Here is an 18,065-nt window from a genome sequence, read left to right as displayed (position 1 = left end):
ACCTACTCGGATCAGCCAGTCTGACCAAAGACAGACTCCCAGCGTAAAATATAAAAGGCATGAGTAAAACAAGACTGGCCACACAGAACTGCTGAAGCTGAGTAGGTGGGAATTTGTCGTAGTTCCACTGTGCATGGTTCAAGTTTTCCTTGAAAACTATTGTAAAATATCCAAAGCTTCCCCAAAATTAAGTCCTGAAGGACCACAAATTCCCACAGTGAAGCCTTAAAAAATTAGTTTCTTCTAATTCCTAGGAGTTTCCAACAGAATTGGGTGGGGTGGGGTGCGGGTTTGAGATGGAGACAAAGCCAGGAGAGGCTTGAAGGCCACGGCTTCGATTACCCAAGGCACCAGAACGCCGTCCTGGAAGCAAAGAAATCCAGTAGATGGATCTGACCTATGGTTAAAAAGACCGTAAGCCAGAGGTCCTCTCCTGAAGAACGGCCTCCAAGAGTCCATGGGAAAATGCGCTCGGGACATACTACTGTCCACTAAGACCTCCAAGAGCACAAAGAAAAATTCACCAGAGTTGTCACTTCTTTATAAACACAAGTACATAATGTTTATTTGAAAGTCCAATTTATTACAAGTTTACCCTTTTAATGGGGCCCTTCCTCCTTAAAGACAGTTTAAAAAACAACAAGTAACTGAGGTGTCACTGAAGTGGGAACACAGAATTCTCACTGTTAACAGAAACAGACTGGCTCCAGGGCAAGAGGCAGGGACGGTGTTGGCACGGGGCTGTGATGCTGTGATGTCAGTGCTAGCTCCAAGCCCAGGGGAGCCCAGCCGGCAGCCCCAGGGGCAAACCCCGAGGCGACCGGGGCATAGGGACCACACCTTGACGTTTCACTTTAACAGGCTTTAGTTCTGCAAGCTGCAGTCCCCTTGGTGGACTTCTTTTCCCTTCATTTGAATCGGTCCGGAAGCGCTTAGGTGCTCACGTTTTCCAAATTCAAAGTTGACAGAAAAGAAAATTAAACCCTGTTCTGCATTTTTTATCAAAATATGCCATAAAAGGGAAAGAAGACTACAAAGCTTGGCCTAAACGTGACGACTAGTGCTAGACTCACTGCGGGAAGGGCCACAGAGCCCTCCCCACCTCCGCCCCCCGACACTGAGCGCTGAGACTTGGGTTCTTGGGGTCCGAGTCTGAGGCCAGAGAAGCGCGGCAGGGGCACTGCACACGGAGGCGGCGGAAGCAGCCACCAGGGCAGCAGAGGGACCGTCCACAAGCAGTGGTCCCCACCGCCAGCCCCGCCGAGCCCCAGCCCACCTGCTCTAGAGGAGAGAGGACGGGCTGAGGGAAGCAGCTGGGCAAAGGAAAGCAAACACGTTATCATAGAAATCGTACTGTACATGTGCCAAAGCGAGATGACAGAGACCTTTTTACAAGATGTTCTTTATACAATATCACTGCTGAAACAAGCAACCTTTAATAACTAGAAAAGTCAATTTTAAAAAAATTAAACATTTTAAATTCTTCCTGCTTTTCTTCTGCTCCCCTAAGAGCTTGTCTGGTGTGTGGGTGGGCTGGGCTCCAACACCCCTCTGCCAGACCCATCAAAGGAAAGGTTATACGCATGGTTACAAGCAGGGCTCCAGGCTCTGAGTGAAGTGCCTTAGGTTTTGTTTGAGGGGGCCAGGGGCGGGGAGAGAGCTGTCACAAAGAAGGGGAGGGGTACTCAGGAATGGCTGTAGGACATGTCCCTTTACTCTGCCAAGATCAACTCAACAGACCACAACTGTCTCCCGATGCTGGTGAATCCAGAACTCTGTGGCACTCACTGATACCGCCACCTGAGAGGCAGGGCAGGCGGGCTTAAAGAAACAGGACTGTGTATAAATATAGACTTAAAAAACCGACACTACCTCCCCAGCTGGCCTGATTACCCTTCATCCTTCTACATAATGTAGTAACCCCCCCCCGGAGACCAGAGGGCTTGGCACTGCTGTGGTGGCCAAAGTGGGAGGTACCTTAGCAAAGAAAGAAAAGGAATTGGGTTCACGAGAAAAGCCTTGGACTCCTCCTGGAAACCCTCATGAAGAGGGATTAAGCCACCTCTCCCCACAGCATTTCTGGATGAAGACCACCGACCCAGCAAGAGGCTCTCCAAAGTGCGCTGCTTGATTAAGGCCCACGGAGAGTTCTGGAGAGCGTGTGAGCTCAGGTGACAGGCACTCGCGGGCTCCCCCTGACCTCCTCCCATCCATGTTTTCTCCAGCTTCCTCTCTCGCCTCCCTCCCCCCTCCCTCGCTCTCTCCCTCAAGTCCCCCCGACCTCAGCTCCCTTACCAGGGCCCTGCCTCTCTACTTCTTCTGTCTTCGTCCCCTGGACTGTCCAACGGGCTCTGGCTCACTGTCCCCCTCATCTTCAGCAAGCCGGTCGGGAAACTTCTTGCGTTTCCTACGGACATACGGGTGGCCAGGAAGGTGTTTATGCAACAGAGCCACCAGACACTGTTCCGTCTTCACCATACAGCTCAGCACATGGCTGCCCCGGCAGTTGTAAAGCTCAGCGTTGGTAAACACTTGCTTCACGTCAGCAAGAAACTCCTGCACAGAGCGGTAGCCCCCACAGGAACATTTGCTCTGCATTGTCTGGAAGTCCATGGGGTGGGTGATGATGTCATAGTAGTCCTCAGCCTCATCTCTGGTCACGGGCTCCCTGGGAGAAGAACCAAATGGAGAGGTCAGCGCAGCCTTGAACCAGACAGAAACCTGGTTATCAAACCACGGATGTCATCACACATCTCACCAGAATGCCCAGCCCAGCCCACCAGCAGGCAGGCAGAGCGGGGGTGTTCACTTGTGCTCAGAGTGGACTCCGCCAGTCTGGAAGCTCACTTCCCCGCCTGCCACTGAGATATGTCCCAGGGGCTCAGCTGCAAGGCTGGCCCTCTCCTCTGAGCCCAAGCTCACCTGAAGGGCCAACTGAAGCGGTATTTCACGATCTTGTGGAGGATCTCTTCACACTTCTGCAGTTCCAGGCTTTGCCTCCGGGAGCTCCGTTTGGTCTGAAGTACCTGGAGCCAAAGAAAGAAGACACTTTACTGCAGGTCTGAGGGCAGGGTAGACAGGACAGAAGACACTTTAAAAAGTGTTTTTATATCTGCTTAAAGCAGAGAGCAAAGTTTAGCTGTCTTCTTGGAACAGAGAAGATGGTCAAGATCATCTGACTCCATCCAGGGAGGTCCCTGAGTGGCGGGCATCAGCCTACCCACCTCCTCCCTGGTGGACAGTGATCAAAGCAGAGAACAGGCAGCAGTGGCCGGGTCCCAGCAGTCCTGCCGGGGCCAGCTAGAGAGGGCCACTGTCCCCAGGAAGCTAGCCCTCTGAGAGCAGGTGGACCTGGGATTTACAGTCACGCTGTGGATGAGTTTAAACAAGCAACTGCAGAATGCCAGGCGGGTTATGGGGACCACCTGAAGTCAATTTTATGGGGGTGGGAGTGTCTGAGGGAAGAAAAGTAAGAGGTACAGTTATTGTCCTGGGCTCTCCCCTGAGAAGCCGCTAAGAGGCTAAAGAGAAAGGTGGTGGGAATAGGTGTGACTTGCAGCCAGGAGCAGAGTTGAAGGGCTCAGGGCCAGGCTTACAGGAAGGGCACTCAGGGTGCCCGCTGAGCGTCCTGATGGCTTGCTTTAACGCCCCCAGCCCACATCTGACTCCAATTTGATCTGTCAAGCTTTTTGTTCTTTAAAACTCAAGTGAAATCCAAAGCAAGACTGCTAAGATCACACTGGCTGAGGAGCGGAGGGGAGGGTGCGTCCCTTCCATGACAACTGTCGGCAAAAGCCCCGAGTGAGCGAGGCTCCGACATTGCTGACATTCCCACCACAGAGACCCAGCCCCGCTGAGCCCGGGGAGACACATGGATACTATTTTAAAGTCCTTAACGAGTCACAGGCTGCCTGTTAACTAGAGGAGATGTTTGCAGGCTGCAGCAGTGGAATGCCGGGCATAGCTGCTCCCGGGGGCCTGCTGCCCCGTCTGCCTACAGGCCCATCCATCTGCCTTATCAGTCTCCAAAGTGGGGGGCAGGGGAGGGAGCAGAGGGGCGGCTCCACCTGTTGCCTGGTGAATTCCTGATGCTGGAGTGCGGGGGTACGAGCCCGAGACACTAGAGCGCGGAGGAAGAATGATTCTTACCAGCTCGTCCACCTCCGTGTCATCTGCAGGTGGAGCCTTCGGCCGAGCCCTCCTGGCGGGATGCGGCTTCTTGCCTGGCCGTCGGCCGGGTCGTGCTGTAGCGGGGAGGACGCCCTGCTTGCCCCGGACAGTCTTGCGCGGTCTCACTGAAATTAAACACATGCATTCAGAGAAGAACTGAGGATGAAGGGAGCATGCCCACGGAAGGGGTGATGCTCTGGATGAGCAGAGCGGTGAACCCCTCAGGTTGGCGGGGGTGGGGCTCGTGCCGTCCGTTTCCTGCTCTCTGACCTCACAGGGAATATCAAGGGCAGTGGCAGCACATGATGAATGGGTGGATATCTTTCATCAACTGCCCAAGACCTCTGAAGAGTCTCTTTAGAAAGCCAGTTCCTTTGGTACACGCACCCTCTGTCCCCACCCCAACCACAGGGAACGAGGGCTGGCAGGAGTCAACTGTAAACTGATTCACTCGGGAGACAAGGCCATTTGCTGATGGGTCTGCCTGTCCTTCAGCCCAAGCTCAGCCTGAGAACGCATGTATTTACATGAGAGAGGGAATCTGAGTGTGGAACAGATCCTGTCTCCTAATTCCCAGAGTTATCCTATACTCACCACCACAGTCTGCTCAGCGAAAAGCTGATACCTATGTGAAGTCTTCCTCACTGAATCCAACTTAAGGCTTTGATTTCTAAAAAGCACAGACAATAGTAGGCCAGGCCACTTCCACCAGAGCCCTGCCCAGGAGCCCCCAAGAGAGAAGAGCAACACAAAGGCACAAGACGGCCTGTTTCTCAGTTTACAACAGGCGCTCAATGTCAGAGTGGCCAGCATCTCTCAACATTTCCCCGAGAAACAAAGCCCCGTCAAGGTTAGCTCAAGGCTGCTCATCTAAGCAAACACTTCCTGGAAAATGGGGAGGGGCCCTGGACCAGAGTTAGGGGCACACAGAGGCGGTGATGCAGAGAATCAATGATCTATGTTTGATATTCTCCTTCTAGACCAAGAGGACACTTCATCAATCATCTTAGGTTTTCTAAGTTCTGAGACTGGGCCAGGAACAGAGGAAGAAGCTAATGCCAAGGATGAAACACAGGATACATGGAACAGCCAGCAGCCCAGGGCTTTGAACTGCACTAGGGAACCACATCTTTGTGCCCTAAAAGGCAGAGCAGGCAAGAGGCTCTGAAGCACCAAAAACTTCCTGGATCCTTTCAGTAGACGAGGTCCTAGAAACCTGGAGAGTGAACAAGTCCTTGGAAAGAGCAATAACTTCAAAGTGGAAGGAAACCATTACTTGGAAACTAAACAAAATCAGTACATGGTTACATCCAGAATCCATTCACAGACAATGAAGTATCCAGATCATGACCTGGGCAGTCCTCGGCAATCTGTGTGTAACACAAGCTCACAGACTCCCAGTTTCCTTCCCTCAGATACCTGAAAAGTCATGCCTTGTGAACAAACAAGAGGAGCCCTAGAGGAACGAGAGGAACGCAGGTGTCCCAGACCCACCCCCTGCAGTGTTGGGGAGACGGAGATCAGGGGCACAAGCCCAGAGCCCTCAGGTTTCGGCAGCACTGATACAGTAAGGACTGGGTCCAGCACGCAAGCCCTCTCTCCCAGCGCCAAGTGTGATCATGGGAACTGTTCCTCTCTTCAAAACCTCATCAGAATCTTGTAGCTGTATTAACCTACAAAGAAAGGTATATTTTGCAGGAAAGGCTGCCTGTTAAAAGGTTAGACTGTAGGACTTAATGGTTTAATGAATAAAAACAACCAACACTCAAAGCCTCATGAAAAATGAACGTGAGAGAATGAGTTGACAAGGTGAGGGTGAGCGATGAGACCTTCTCCCTGCTGACATCTAGTGAGAAACAGATCTGAACTTCCTAACAACTATGCCCAATCCATGGGGGAACATCTCCTCTTTAGACTAGCAAACCTGTAGCCCTACACACTACTGGGAAGAGAAAAATCACTGTAACCAGAGAAAAAATAACTTCTCTCAAAGGAACACTGCACCAGAGGCCAGAAAAATGCAAGGGACAGCAGTGGGCCTGGGCCCTCGTTACCGCAGCCCTACACGGAGGGGCTCAGAACCAGCAGACCTATCACAAACACACCTGGGGCCTGGAATTCCACGAGATCGTGGACCAAGTGGCCTGGCCACAATTTGATGTTCTGATACCAAGCCACCCAACCTCCTACTAGGCAGGTAGTTAACTGGCATCTTGAAAACCAATTTAAACTACGGCAGCAGAGTCAGCCCACTGCCACAACATGGAAAATGGCACGCTGGTGTTGGGCATCTCTTGCCAACCCAGTCTTGCCAGGTCAGCTGAAAAGACAGTGAGGTTAACTACGAAAGCAAACCGAAGACTCACATCGCAAACCAGCCACCTCATAATCCTCTTCCTCTTCCTCCTCCTCCTCTTCTTCCTCTTCATTGCTCTCGTCATCTTCGCTATCCTCAGAGGCAGACTCTTCAGTGTAATTCCTGTGGGAGAAAATACTTGTAGAGACCATGGATCCAGGCCAAAGTGGTCCAAAGACAGGTAAAGTCCCACATCAATTATGGCAACCTTTCCCTCTTCACGGACTAGACAGATTTCACGATAAGGGGAGGGAAACTGAATCAAGGCCAGGACACAGGAAGCACAATGAAAACCTAAGCTTTAACCGCATGTCTCCTCTGCCAGGCCCCAAACACGGTGGCTGAAACACGAATGGCAACAGAAAACCAAGACCCAAATGCAACCCCACCCCTGAACACACAAAACCATTCCTTTTGTCTCACAAAAACAGCCAGATAATGTAACATTTCAGGTATAAAAGCTGTCCCAAATGCTGGGGCGGACTGAAAGGATAAACAGCCCAGACAGGTGTTACTCCACCTGGATGCCCCCTTCCAGGAGCTGAAACAGCTTGCAGATGACCGTAACATCAAAGCACTGGTAATCCCAGCTCAGAACAGCTGGTCCAAAGCCCCACCGATTCCAAGCGGCAGCCTCCCCTCTCTAAGTGTAGCTGGAATGGAGTGAGAAATAACCGAGTAATGCTGTTAGGCAGGGCTGGGATCAAACAGCTCTGTCCTTTCAAAGAGACACCAAGCCAGAGTGCCTACATGTTGCTCTTTTACAACTTCAAATTTCAACGTGGAAAACAACGGTATTAACTTTGGCAAGTGCCAGGCGTCTGCTCTACAAGGCCCTGTGGCCGGCCTCATGGGTGAGGGTGAAGGGCAAAGCTCCACCTCTACTCTCAGGGCAGGAACGACCCCAGGGAAGACAGCGAGCTGGGGAGAAACTGAACAAAAAGGTGAGATGCAATCGTATTCCACTTTACAGACATCAGAAGCCGAGCTGGAGCACAGAGAAGGAATAATCCTGAGGATGCTTCCAGAAAGCAGTGCAACTTTAGGTAGACGGCAGGCAGTTTAGCCAGGTAGGAGTTCTGGGGCCAGGGAATATGCCCACTGGGAAGAAAACACCAGAGGCAAGGATGCCCGATACACAGTCTGTAACAAGCACATAAGACGGGAACAAGGGTTCATAAAATCATAAGCTAGTGCTGTGTAAGAAGAGTCTCAAAAGTTAGTCCAGGGACTTCATTCTAGAGGCAGTGGGGAGACCACAGTGTTTCAAGAGGATAGTGACATAAGCAAACCTCTTGTCTTGTAAACCATTCTGGTATCACCACAAAGCTGGAAGGAGAAGAGGGAGGAAAATATGAGGTCGAGTTGAGAAGCCCCTGGAGGAGGCCAGAGGAGTGATGCAGGAGGGCTGTATGACAGCAGGAAGCTGACTTGCAGACATCTAGACACTGAACTGCTAACATTTGGCAATGCAGAGACAAGGGAGAGGAAGATGACCAAGCTGACACCAAAATTCTAACCACGCTAAGGAAGGAAAAGAGTAGGCACAGATAAGGAAAGTAATGAGTTTCATGATTTTTAGCAGCAGGTGGCTGCAGAAGTCATCAGAAATTAAGAAGTGGGCAAAGTGGAAGTAAAACACAGAGGGAGATATGTTATTTGAAATGAAGGGATGACCAAGAAAATATAAAACATGGCTGGTAATGAAAACTAGAAATGTCAACAATAAGATAAAATTAAATTAAATCGGAGCCCTCTGAGCACCACTCCCCCGCCCACTGCAGTACCTTAAATAAGGGGGCTCGGCACACAAAAGATGAACTTAAAGCTCCCCAGCATCATTCAGTTTGAATAACTGAAGCTCAAGTACAACAGCTACTTATCAATTTATTTGTTTTTAAAAGAAGAAGAAATTCTCACCTGCCACGGGAGTTGCGCCTGGCAGTAGCAGGCTGGCAAGCTGGGCACTGCCACTCACCATCTGGTACTTCATAGAGGGCCGGCCTCAGACAGAACAGGTGGAAGGCTTTATTACACTCGTCACATAAGATCAGCTTGTCATCCTCACCTGCAAGGAGATAAACATGTACAGCATGGTGGGAGCATGGCCACAGTCAGTGACTTGTAAGAAGGAGCTGCCAGCCTCAATCAACCCCACAGAAGAAAAAACTTCCCAGTGCAGTGTGGCCCCATTTTAAAGAGCGCAGTCATCTTCTGAAAACAAATGCAGTATTAACTAGACTACAAGTAATTTAGGGTTTGGGGCTTCTAACTTACATCCCCAAATTGACTCAGGGCCAGACGAGACGGTTAACATGCACTAGGAGGCAGCAGAAACTCAAGCTCCGGCAGGAGATTTCCCTGCCCCTCTCCCACTAAGAAATGAACCCCCAACAAAGTATACCTTTCTGCCCTCCTTCCTCTGTCCCGACCAGACAAATGCGTCCCAATTCATATCTATTATGGTTTGGTTTCCTTACATTTGAAAATACACCAAACCAATTTAAATGATCGTTTCCCCTCTCCAACCTTCAGTTTTTAGAGCAACTAAATGACTTTAGAGAGGTCTTTTCATCCTTGGAAAGTATATCCTAACCTGTCACACAACAGCTTAAGACACTGAGAAGTCAATCTCTGAGGGGCTTTTAGAACATAATGGGGCTCCTAAAAGCCCCAGCACTAAACAGTCCCACATGCTTCCTTCTGTAGGATTCCAAAACAGAAAAGTCCAAACTTCCTTCTCCATAGCATCCAAATACTGCCCTCTACTGGCAGCACCACAGCAGAGTAAAATTCAGAGTTTAAATTTGGGTTAAACTAATTTTGCTCCCTGGAGAAAACTTAAAGCTTGGCAAGATCAACTGTTCTTATTTTATACTCAAAACTGAGGCACAAAGGGCCTGCTCTGATTTGTGGGCATGCGACTTTAAAGACCAGCATTTTATGGACTCTCATAAGGTGAAATCTGTCCCCCACATCTAAAAGCTGTGTGGACAGAACTCTCTAGGGGAGAAAAGAACTTGGAAGTCCACGTGCCTAATACACTCAGATAAGCCACTCTGACTTAAATATACCTTTCTTTCTGACTTAAATATACCTTTTTTTCGACAAACTTTGCATCGAGCATTTTCAGCTGACATATCCCATTTGATACAGGCATCAAGCATCCCAAGTAGAACATGCATTCTGGAAAAAGTCTGAGCCTCGCGGATAGCTGTCTTCCATTTTTCCAGAGCAGATGCGACCTAAACAGAGACCAAAGCAGGCCAGCATTACTATAATGACCGCAAAGACACAGAATGTGGACCTTTCACATCATATTGACAGAGTATACACTGAGAGAGGAATAGTACCAGGTAAAGATATGAGAGAATCCTGAGTATACTCACCTTCTAGAGCCCCTCTGGTCTAACCCATTCATCTTACAGAAGAAACCAAGGCCTTAAAGGGTGCAAAAAAGCTGCCAAAGGGCACACAAAGAATTTGGTGGCGGGGGCCGGGGGGAGGCGGGTGACTAGAGACAAGTCTCTTCCAGTGAAATCCACTTAAAGACTCAGTGTCATTTAAAAGCAGAAACACTATACTGTGTAAATAATGCTAGTATGCAGCAATGTCATGGAGCTAACAAAACTGTGGTCAACAAGAGTATCAGTTTCTGCACCAGTATGTGCCCCAATCCCAGATAACAGGGCCTAGAAATACTAGCGTATTACGAATTGTTCTACAGCCCTTAAAAAGTGTGAGGCGCAGGCATGTGGCATTTCCCTTGACTTGCTCACCCGCTTCTAACTGAAGTGACAACTGTGACATGCTGGAGGTTGGCCTGGTTTCATTCTGGGCAGTTACACTGTCTCCCGCCATCATCAGAAAAGGAAATTAATTTAGAATTAGCAAAAGGGTTGTGAAGGAGAAAAATACAATTAAAAATTTTCAACCATCTCAATAATACACACATTCTGAGGCAGAACAAAAACACCATTTTAGAATAACTCATGTATTTGTATTGCTGTTTTATTAATTGAAAGGTGATTTGTTTGCGGACACTTTCAAGGCACTTATAAAGCTTAAACAATTAAATGGCATGATAGAGGGCATCATCCTCAACAGTCAGACAACACAGGAGCTGGACAAGGTGATGCTTTGGCAGTCCACCAGGAGCCGAGAGCCTCGCGGAAGTCATCCCGCTATCAGTCATGACTGAACCAAAGGCAGACCTGCCGGCTACTTTTACAGCCTGGCTAGCTCCAGCTGACCGACACCACCCCTGCTGGGTTTTACTGCCCTGTCCTAAGCAAAAAGGCCTATTTCAAGGAATAGTCTCCCTCCTGTAAAAAAGCCCATATGGCCTTTTCACGGAAGGCCATAGGCTTAAAACAGAGCTGCCGAGGGAAAAAGACAGTTGAGCTACTTCTGCAACCCTGGTGTGGAGGAGGACGGAGGGGGAACAAAGGCTGTCTTTTTCTTACAGAAACCAAGAGCCTTGTGTGTGTAAGTTTATGAACAACAAGGGTAAGTAACACAAACACACCAAAAATATCTATTTAAGAGGCTGCTCAAGTTCTAGTGGAAACTGACTCATTCCTTACTCCAACTTGCAATGCAGATATTTCAACATCTGCCTCAGAAATACAATTTCCTTCCTTCCCTTTTCAGAGTGCCTCAGGAGGATGTAAGATATACAATCATGGCTGCCTCGCTGGTCTTCAACCCTAATGTAATGAGAGCTGACGTGCGGTACCAGAGAGTCTCCTACTGTAATAAAACTTAAATCTTCTTCATTCAATGGAATATAAATTTAAGAATCTTAGGTTCAGTTCCTAAAAGAGTGTTACTGAGAACAGCCAGGGAACAGCTAAAATGGGCTTTGGTGTCCTCTAGTGGTCAGATGGACACAAGTTATCAACATTTAAAAAACATTTCCTATAAATTACAAAATCTGAGCCCCTAGCACATGTGGCCTCATTAAAACAAACAAACCAAAACACTGGAAGAGACCTTGAGAATAAGCTTATTTAAACCTCATTTTAAAATCAGATTTGAGATACATATTAATAAGTTCCCCTATTAAATGTATAGTCAGTGGCTTTTCACATATTTGCAGAGGTTTACAACTATCAACATAGTCTTAATTTTAGAACATTTTTATCACCCAAGAAAGACTTGCCCATTTCCTATCCCAACCCTAACCCACAATTCCCTACCCTATCCCACCACTTCCTCAGCCCGAGGCAACCACAATCTTCCTCTGCTTTATAGATTTAACTATTCTGATGTTTCACACAACATGTGGCCTTTTGTGACTGGCTTCTTTAATTGAGCATGTTTTCTAGCTTCATCCACATCCCAGCATGTAACAGTACTTCATTCCACTTAAATTGCGGAGTAATACATCCATGTTGTTTATCCATTCATCAGATGGCAAACACTTGGATTGCTTCCACTTTCTGATAATTCTGAGTAAGACTGCTATGAATGTTTGTGTACATTTGTATAAATGTTCATTTTTTATTTTTCGTGAAAAGAAAGTTCGTTCAAGATCTCAGCAATCTGGGCCAGGTCTCCTGATCCCCAATCCGGCGCTCTTGTTTTGCCCACTGTGTTATTCATCCAGACCAGCCTTGTCTCAAGTTTAGTTCAGTTCAGCCGCTCAGTCATATCTGACTCTTTGCGACCCCAGGGACTGCAGCATGCCAGGCTTCCGTGTCCATCACCAACTCCTGGAGCTTGCTCAAACTCATGTCCAACGAGTCAGTGATGCCATCCAACCATCTTATCCTCTGTCATCCCCTTTGCCTCCTGCCTTCAATCTTTCCCAGCATCAGGGTCTTTTCCAATGACTCAGTGATTTGCATCAGGTGGCCAAAGTATTAGAGTTTCAGCTTCAGCCTCAGTCCTTCCAATGAACATTCAGGACTGATTTCCTTTAGGATTGACTGGTTGGATCTCCTTACAGTCCAAGGGACTCTCAAGAGTCTTCAACATCACAGTTCAAAAGCATCAATTATTTGGTGCTCAGTTTTCTTTACAGTCCAACTCCCACATCCATACATGACTACTAGAAAAACCATAGCCTTGACTAGACGGACCTTTGTTGGCATCAAAGGCCTTGTCTCCAACCAGCCTCTAATTTCAAGAACAAAAACAACTGGCACTCAACATTTTAAAGAACATCTTAGTCTCCTCCCATTGCACAAAATTCCAAACAGTCTAGAACATTAAAAAAAAGAAAAAACCACATTATCCAAGACTTAAAAACAGATCAACAGCAGCCAGATAAAGTTTTTATAGTCAACACAGTACCATCAAGTAAATCCTGTCTTGCAGTACTGCCAGGAAGCCAGACACACTATTCTGATGAAAAAGTCAAATTCGCTAACATATTTAAATCAAGCTGGGCCCTAGTTAGAAAGAGCAGAAGTGTATACAACAAAATTAAGGGGAAGCCAGCTTATGGGCAAGCCACCATTAATTCCCTTTACCTAACACTAAAAAGACATCATATTTTGACAAGAAGAGGCATCAGACCATATTCCTCCAAAAAAGAATGTTTATAATGGAAAAACAGATAACCGACTTGTCAAGACAAATGTATCCAAAGTAAACAGAGAGCCTAACAGAACCCAGGATTTCGCCCAACTATAAAACATCTTTCCCACTAAACGCAAGAAAATGAAATAAACATTAAATAATTGAAATAATTGACTACAACATGAAGGGATTTAAGAGATAATCTACTTTCACAAATAGGAAAACTGAAGCACAGATTAGAAACTGACATTAGCTCAATGCAACAGCCTAGTGCCAGCTGAAAAACCCTGGCCCGTGCTAAGTGGAAACCTTCAAAGCAAAGGACAGTGGAAAATTTCAGAGCTGTGGCAAGGCTGACCTTCGGTGGGGAACTGCAGGGCATAATGCCATTTTAATGGAGAACATTGTTGAACTACTTAGTCGGCAACCTAATTGATTTTCCAAGAAACTCCTCCATGTTTTCCATTTGTGTGCTATGTGTCTGGGCCCCAAGGTTAAAAAAAGTGCTCATATTTTCCTCCCCAAACAAGCTAAGAATCGTCTCATATGACAAACTGAAAAGAGGTTACTTCACTATGGGGTTGAATACTAAAAAGGAACTTAATGAGAACGCTATATAGCTACTAGTTCCCAATGAGAAGAAAATAACATGAGTAAAGGAATGGCAAGGAAAGATCACATCAAGGAGAGACTGTTCTGAATAGAACTGGGTTAAAAACAAAACCCATGAAGCATTCAGCAACGCTGAATGTACACCTAATGAGAAGAGATTTAGCAAAGGAGAGTATGAACTGTCTGATGTCTTATTTCACCTAGAGGTTACCTGGATGCTGTATTCCTGTAAGACAATGACATGTGTGTGAAAGCTGCGTCTATGTCATGAATTAATAGTTAAAAGTTTATCTAACTTAGTTCACTTTATCTAATCTTAGTTCTCTGCTCACCTCTCACCTAAAATGTTTCTTGTATCATACATTGCCCTCAGTCTTACGAAGAAACTTGGGGGGAGCATGACAACTGTGTACAACTCCCAGAAGAGCTTCAGAGAGCAAACGCATTCCAGGTCAACTCAGAGGACGAAACAAGGACCAGTGTCAGTGATGAGAGGCAACTCCAGCTCAGACTAACACTGCGCCCACCCCTCTCCACAGCCTAATTAATTTCTATTTGTTCTTTAAAATCCAGCTAACAAGTGTTAAGTGGCCCCTGGATCCCTCACAGGCGAGCCATGGACTGGCCTTCCTCCACATCTGTCACACTGCTCTAAGCATCTCTCACACAGTTCTTGAGGGCAAGGACTTCTGGCTTCTGCGTATCACCAAAACCCTCACACTGTACAGTGTGACCGGCAGAAGCAAGCCAGTCCCAGCCATTATCCAGTGGAATACTTTCCCTTGTTTTCACTTTTCTCCCTCCCCTCCTCTCTCCCTGCCACTTGCTTCAAGCTTGGTCAAAGAAGACAATCTTCCTTGATAGAGGAGGAGCTTTCTTTGCCCAATATGCACAAGTAGTTGTGTTCCCTGAACAGAACCTCCAAACAAGCTCTAAAGGCCCACAGCAGCATTATTCACAATAGTCAAAAGGTGGAAGTGACTCAAGCATCCATTGATGGACCAATAAGCACAATGCGGTCTATACACACAATGAAATATTACTTAGTCTTATAAAAAGAAGGAAATTCTGGCACATGCTACAACTCAGATAACTTTGAAGAAGTTAAATAAACCAGTCACAAAAGGACAAATATTGTATGCTTCCACTTATATGAGATACCTAGAGTACTCAAATTCACAGACACAGAAAGAAAATGACAGCTGCCAGGGACTTGGGGGAAGGATGAAGTGGGTAGCTTAGTGTTCAATGGGCAGTTTCAGTTTGGGAAGATAAGAAAAAGTCTGGGGACAGATGGTGGTAATATTGCAGAACAATGTGAATGTACTTAATGACACAGATTACATGTGAAAACGGCAAAGCTGTTCATTGTGTATATTTTACAATTTAAAAAACATTAAAAACCACCACCCTTCAAAAAAGGGCTTCCCAAATGGCTCAGTGGTAAAGAGTCCATTTGCCAATGCAGGACACACGGAAGATATGAGTTTTATCTCTGGGTCAGGAAGGTCCCCTGGAGGAGGAAATTGCTTGGGAAATCCCATGGACAGAGGAGCCTAGAAGGCTGCAGTCCATGAGGTCGCAAAGAGTCACACACGACTGAGCGCACACACACAAACACCTTTTTAAAAAGGGAATTTGCTTTGGTAAAGGTAAAAGGTGTGTGTGTCGGGGGGTTGGGGGGAGGGTCTAACACCGTATCCAGCACTGTAGGCAGGGCTGTGCTCCACAGACCAGTTTGAAAACAACATTTGGAGAAAGGGATAAAGATCAGACACTGGTTCAGGGAACAGTGCTTATGCAGCTATAAAGCACAGGGTTAGATTATTTTAACAGCAGATTACATACTTCTACAGTCATGAAACGACATCATCATTAGCTAAAATACCTTTGCTTCCTCTGCCATTTTTTTCTCTTCATCCACCTCTTCAGTCTTGGCTGAATCTTCGCTTTGGAGTTTTCTTCTCTTCTGCTTGGGAGCCATGAAGCCTTGGAGAAACTTCTTTATGACACTGGCTTGAAGGGCAATCACACATTCACCAAAATCCTTCAGTTTCTCTAGTGAGATCACCTACAAAAAACGATTTCAAAACTAGACTGAGTAAAAGGCCAAGAGAAAGATGAAAGCAGTCTATCCTCAATTAAATTCAAATCAACCTAAACCGAAATTGGTCACTTAACATTAATTTAACTGGGTGCCTCAGTTAAACGGAAGGCTTATACATTTGAAAGCAGCCAGACTACTTGGACATCCCTGATGAAGGGACCCATGAGATGCTGGAACTTGCTCTACTTAAGGAAGTTACTGAGCTCATTCATTCACTCAGCAACCTAGTGCCTACTAAGTACAAATGACAGTCTCAAGGCAAAGAAAAACAGAAGCAAAGTAAAAATTTACCAACCTACTAGCTTGCAAACTATAAGCCACTAATACATTTTAGATTATGATCTCACTGAAGCCTCACATTGATTTTATGAATAGAGAAATACAACCTAGATCACTTTGATCCAAATTATGTTCTACCTTCTCAGTCCCACAATATATGCTAATTTAAAAGTACCCTCTTATAACTACAAAGAGAATCAAAATATGGTCCATTGGAGAAGGGACTGGCAAACCACTTCAGTCTTCTTGCCTTGAGAACCCCATGAACAGTATGAAGAGAGAAGAATGATGATAATCCAATGTTAACAAGGTATGGGTCTGGGTTCGGCACAAAGTAGGCAACTGATAAATACTTGCTAAATAAAAAAGCAATTACAATATTTGAAACTGGCAGAGTCCTTTTGGTTGAATAATTCCTATTAAAAACAAAAACAAATTTGAACAATAAATATGTTTCAATCCTTTTCCCCAGGGAATGTACCAAGAACTCATAACAGAACTAATGGAAAAAAAAAAGTTACATATATAAGATGATGTATGATTTGCTGATTCAAATAGCAAAGAAAAAAACAGAAGCCTGACAATAAAATATTTACCATATCAACTCCACAGCTTATTATGTACACCAAAGTGATACAAAGACTAAAAGAAATGGAAAGTTCCTATAAAAGAGAAAAAACGGGGGGGGGGGGGACAGGGGGATCCCCAACTGCTCATAAAAATCATATAACTGTTAACACATATAATGCATATGAACAATTTGAAAAGTCTCACCAATACTGATGTTTGGAATTATGTAGACTTCCTTATTTAAAATTAACACAAAAATTAGCCTGTCAGGCTCCTGTGTCCATGAAATTCTCCAGGCAAGAATACTGGAGTGGGTAGCAATGCCCTTCTCCAAGAGATCTTCCCAACCCAGGGATAGAACCTGGGTCTCCTGCATTGCAGGCAGATTCTTTACCATCTGAGCCACCAGGGAAGCCCCATAGCAATAACTGATGGACAGTGTTTTCCAATCTTTTCTCCAGCTTCGATACCTAAACTTATCTAATGTGAGACACGGTATCTCTTGAACTGGGTCACCTGTAACACTTTAGGGTCCTTCTGAGCAGTGACAGAACAATAAATGTACCTTCACTGATATTACCTATTTAACAGCATGAGTGTTGCCCAACACAAGATTTATTCCACTGAGTTGATCCGGTTAGAGAATGGATAAAAGCAGGACACACAAACGCTTCCTACCTTAAAGCACAGGCATCACACGGGAATGGGCAGGTTAGATAATGTTGACTATGACTTCAGGACTAGCTTTCTTTCAGCTTAACAGAAAAGCTCTTTTTTAACAAAGGTTCTGAGCCAACTGTAAGATTTTTCTGGAAGCCAGCAGATGATGAAAAGGGAAAAATATTATATGTACACAGAAAACTTAGGATTCCACATGTGTCTTTCAAAATAAACATATGATCCCCAGGGTCATCTAGGGAAGCCAAGAAAAGTATCCGAGAACAATTCCAAATTAACAGACTTCAAGGGTACTTTCCTGATGGTCTTACCCGAGCTTCAAATTCTGAGGTTTCTTCCACATAACCAAGTCCTCCCTTCTGTAATCTTGTTGCAACTTCAATGAGATCACTCCGAAGAAAGTTTAAGAGCTCCTGGTTGCCATCACAGGATTTTAGACCTAAATTTGGCTTCCGGGCCAGATGAATAGAATGAATAATGTCCTGGTACCTAGAAAAGTTGAGGGAAAGGGGAGGAGGAATAAAGGAACTTAAAGAATGATCTCAGTGACTTGAATGACATGGTTTATTATTTCTATAAGACTGATTTAGATCTTCTTAACTCTGCTTTTTAATAATCTGTTTCTTACACAAATCTCAAATTTCTTTTTCTTGACTCTTTTTAAAAACACACTGATTGTATTCTGCATATGGTAATTCCAGTATCTTGTGTGTTTCTTTACCTAGCTCTCATTCATCATACCTTATCTGTGTGGGTTTTTTTTAA

The 18,065-nt window shown here is 45.8% G+C and overlaps 1 protein-coding gene across 1 annotated transcript in view; it reads right to left on the bottom strand.

Moving 5' to 3' along the window:
* Window positions 1-532: 532 nt before the first annotated feature.
* Window positions 533-18,065, bottom strand: part of BAZ1B (bromodomain adjacent to zinc finger domain 1B) — a 53,643-nt gene continuing 36,110 nt past the window's right edge. Inside the window, exons 12-19 of the mRNA XM_040261164.1 lie at window positions 17,612-17,789; window positions 15,555-15,737; window positions 9,624-9,771; window positions 8,447-8,594; window positions 6,537-6,649; window positions 4,150-4,295; window positions 2,923-3,026; window positions 533-2,668 (exon numbers count right to left, since the gene is read on the bottom strand). Coding sequence (XP_040117098.1) covers window positions 2,311-2,668; window positions 2,923-3,026; window positions 4,150-4,295; window positions 6,537-6,649; window positions 8,447-8,594; window positions 9,624-9,771; window positions 15,555-15,737; window positions 17,612-17,789 — 1,378 coding nt within the window. The 3' untranslated portion in view covers window positions 533-2,310. The remainder of the gene's footprint in view (window positions 2,669-2,922; window positions 3,027-4,149; window positions 4,296-6,536; window positions 6,650-8,446; window positions 8,595-9,623; window positions 9,772-15,554; window positions 15,738-17,611; window positions 17,790-18,065) is intronic.

The sequence above is a fragment of the Oryx dammah genome, unplaced genomic scaffold, assembly GCF_014754425.2.
Source record: "Oryx dammah isolate SB20612 unplaced genomic scaffold, SCBI_Odam_1.1 HiC_scaffold_2, whole genome shotgun sequence".
In the NCBI taxonomy this organism is placed as follows: domain Eukaryota; kingdom Metazoa; phylum Chordata; class Mammalia; order Artiodactyla; family Bovidae; genus Oryx; species Oryx dammah.
Note: the sequence above shows the minus strand (reverse complement) of the source record. Positions and strands in the feature narration are given on the sequence as shown.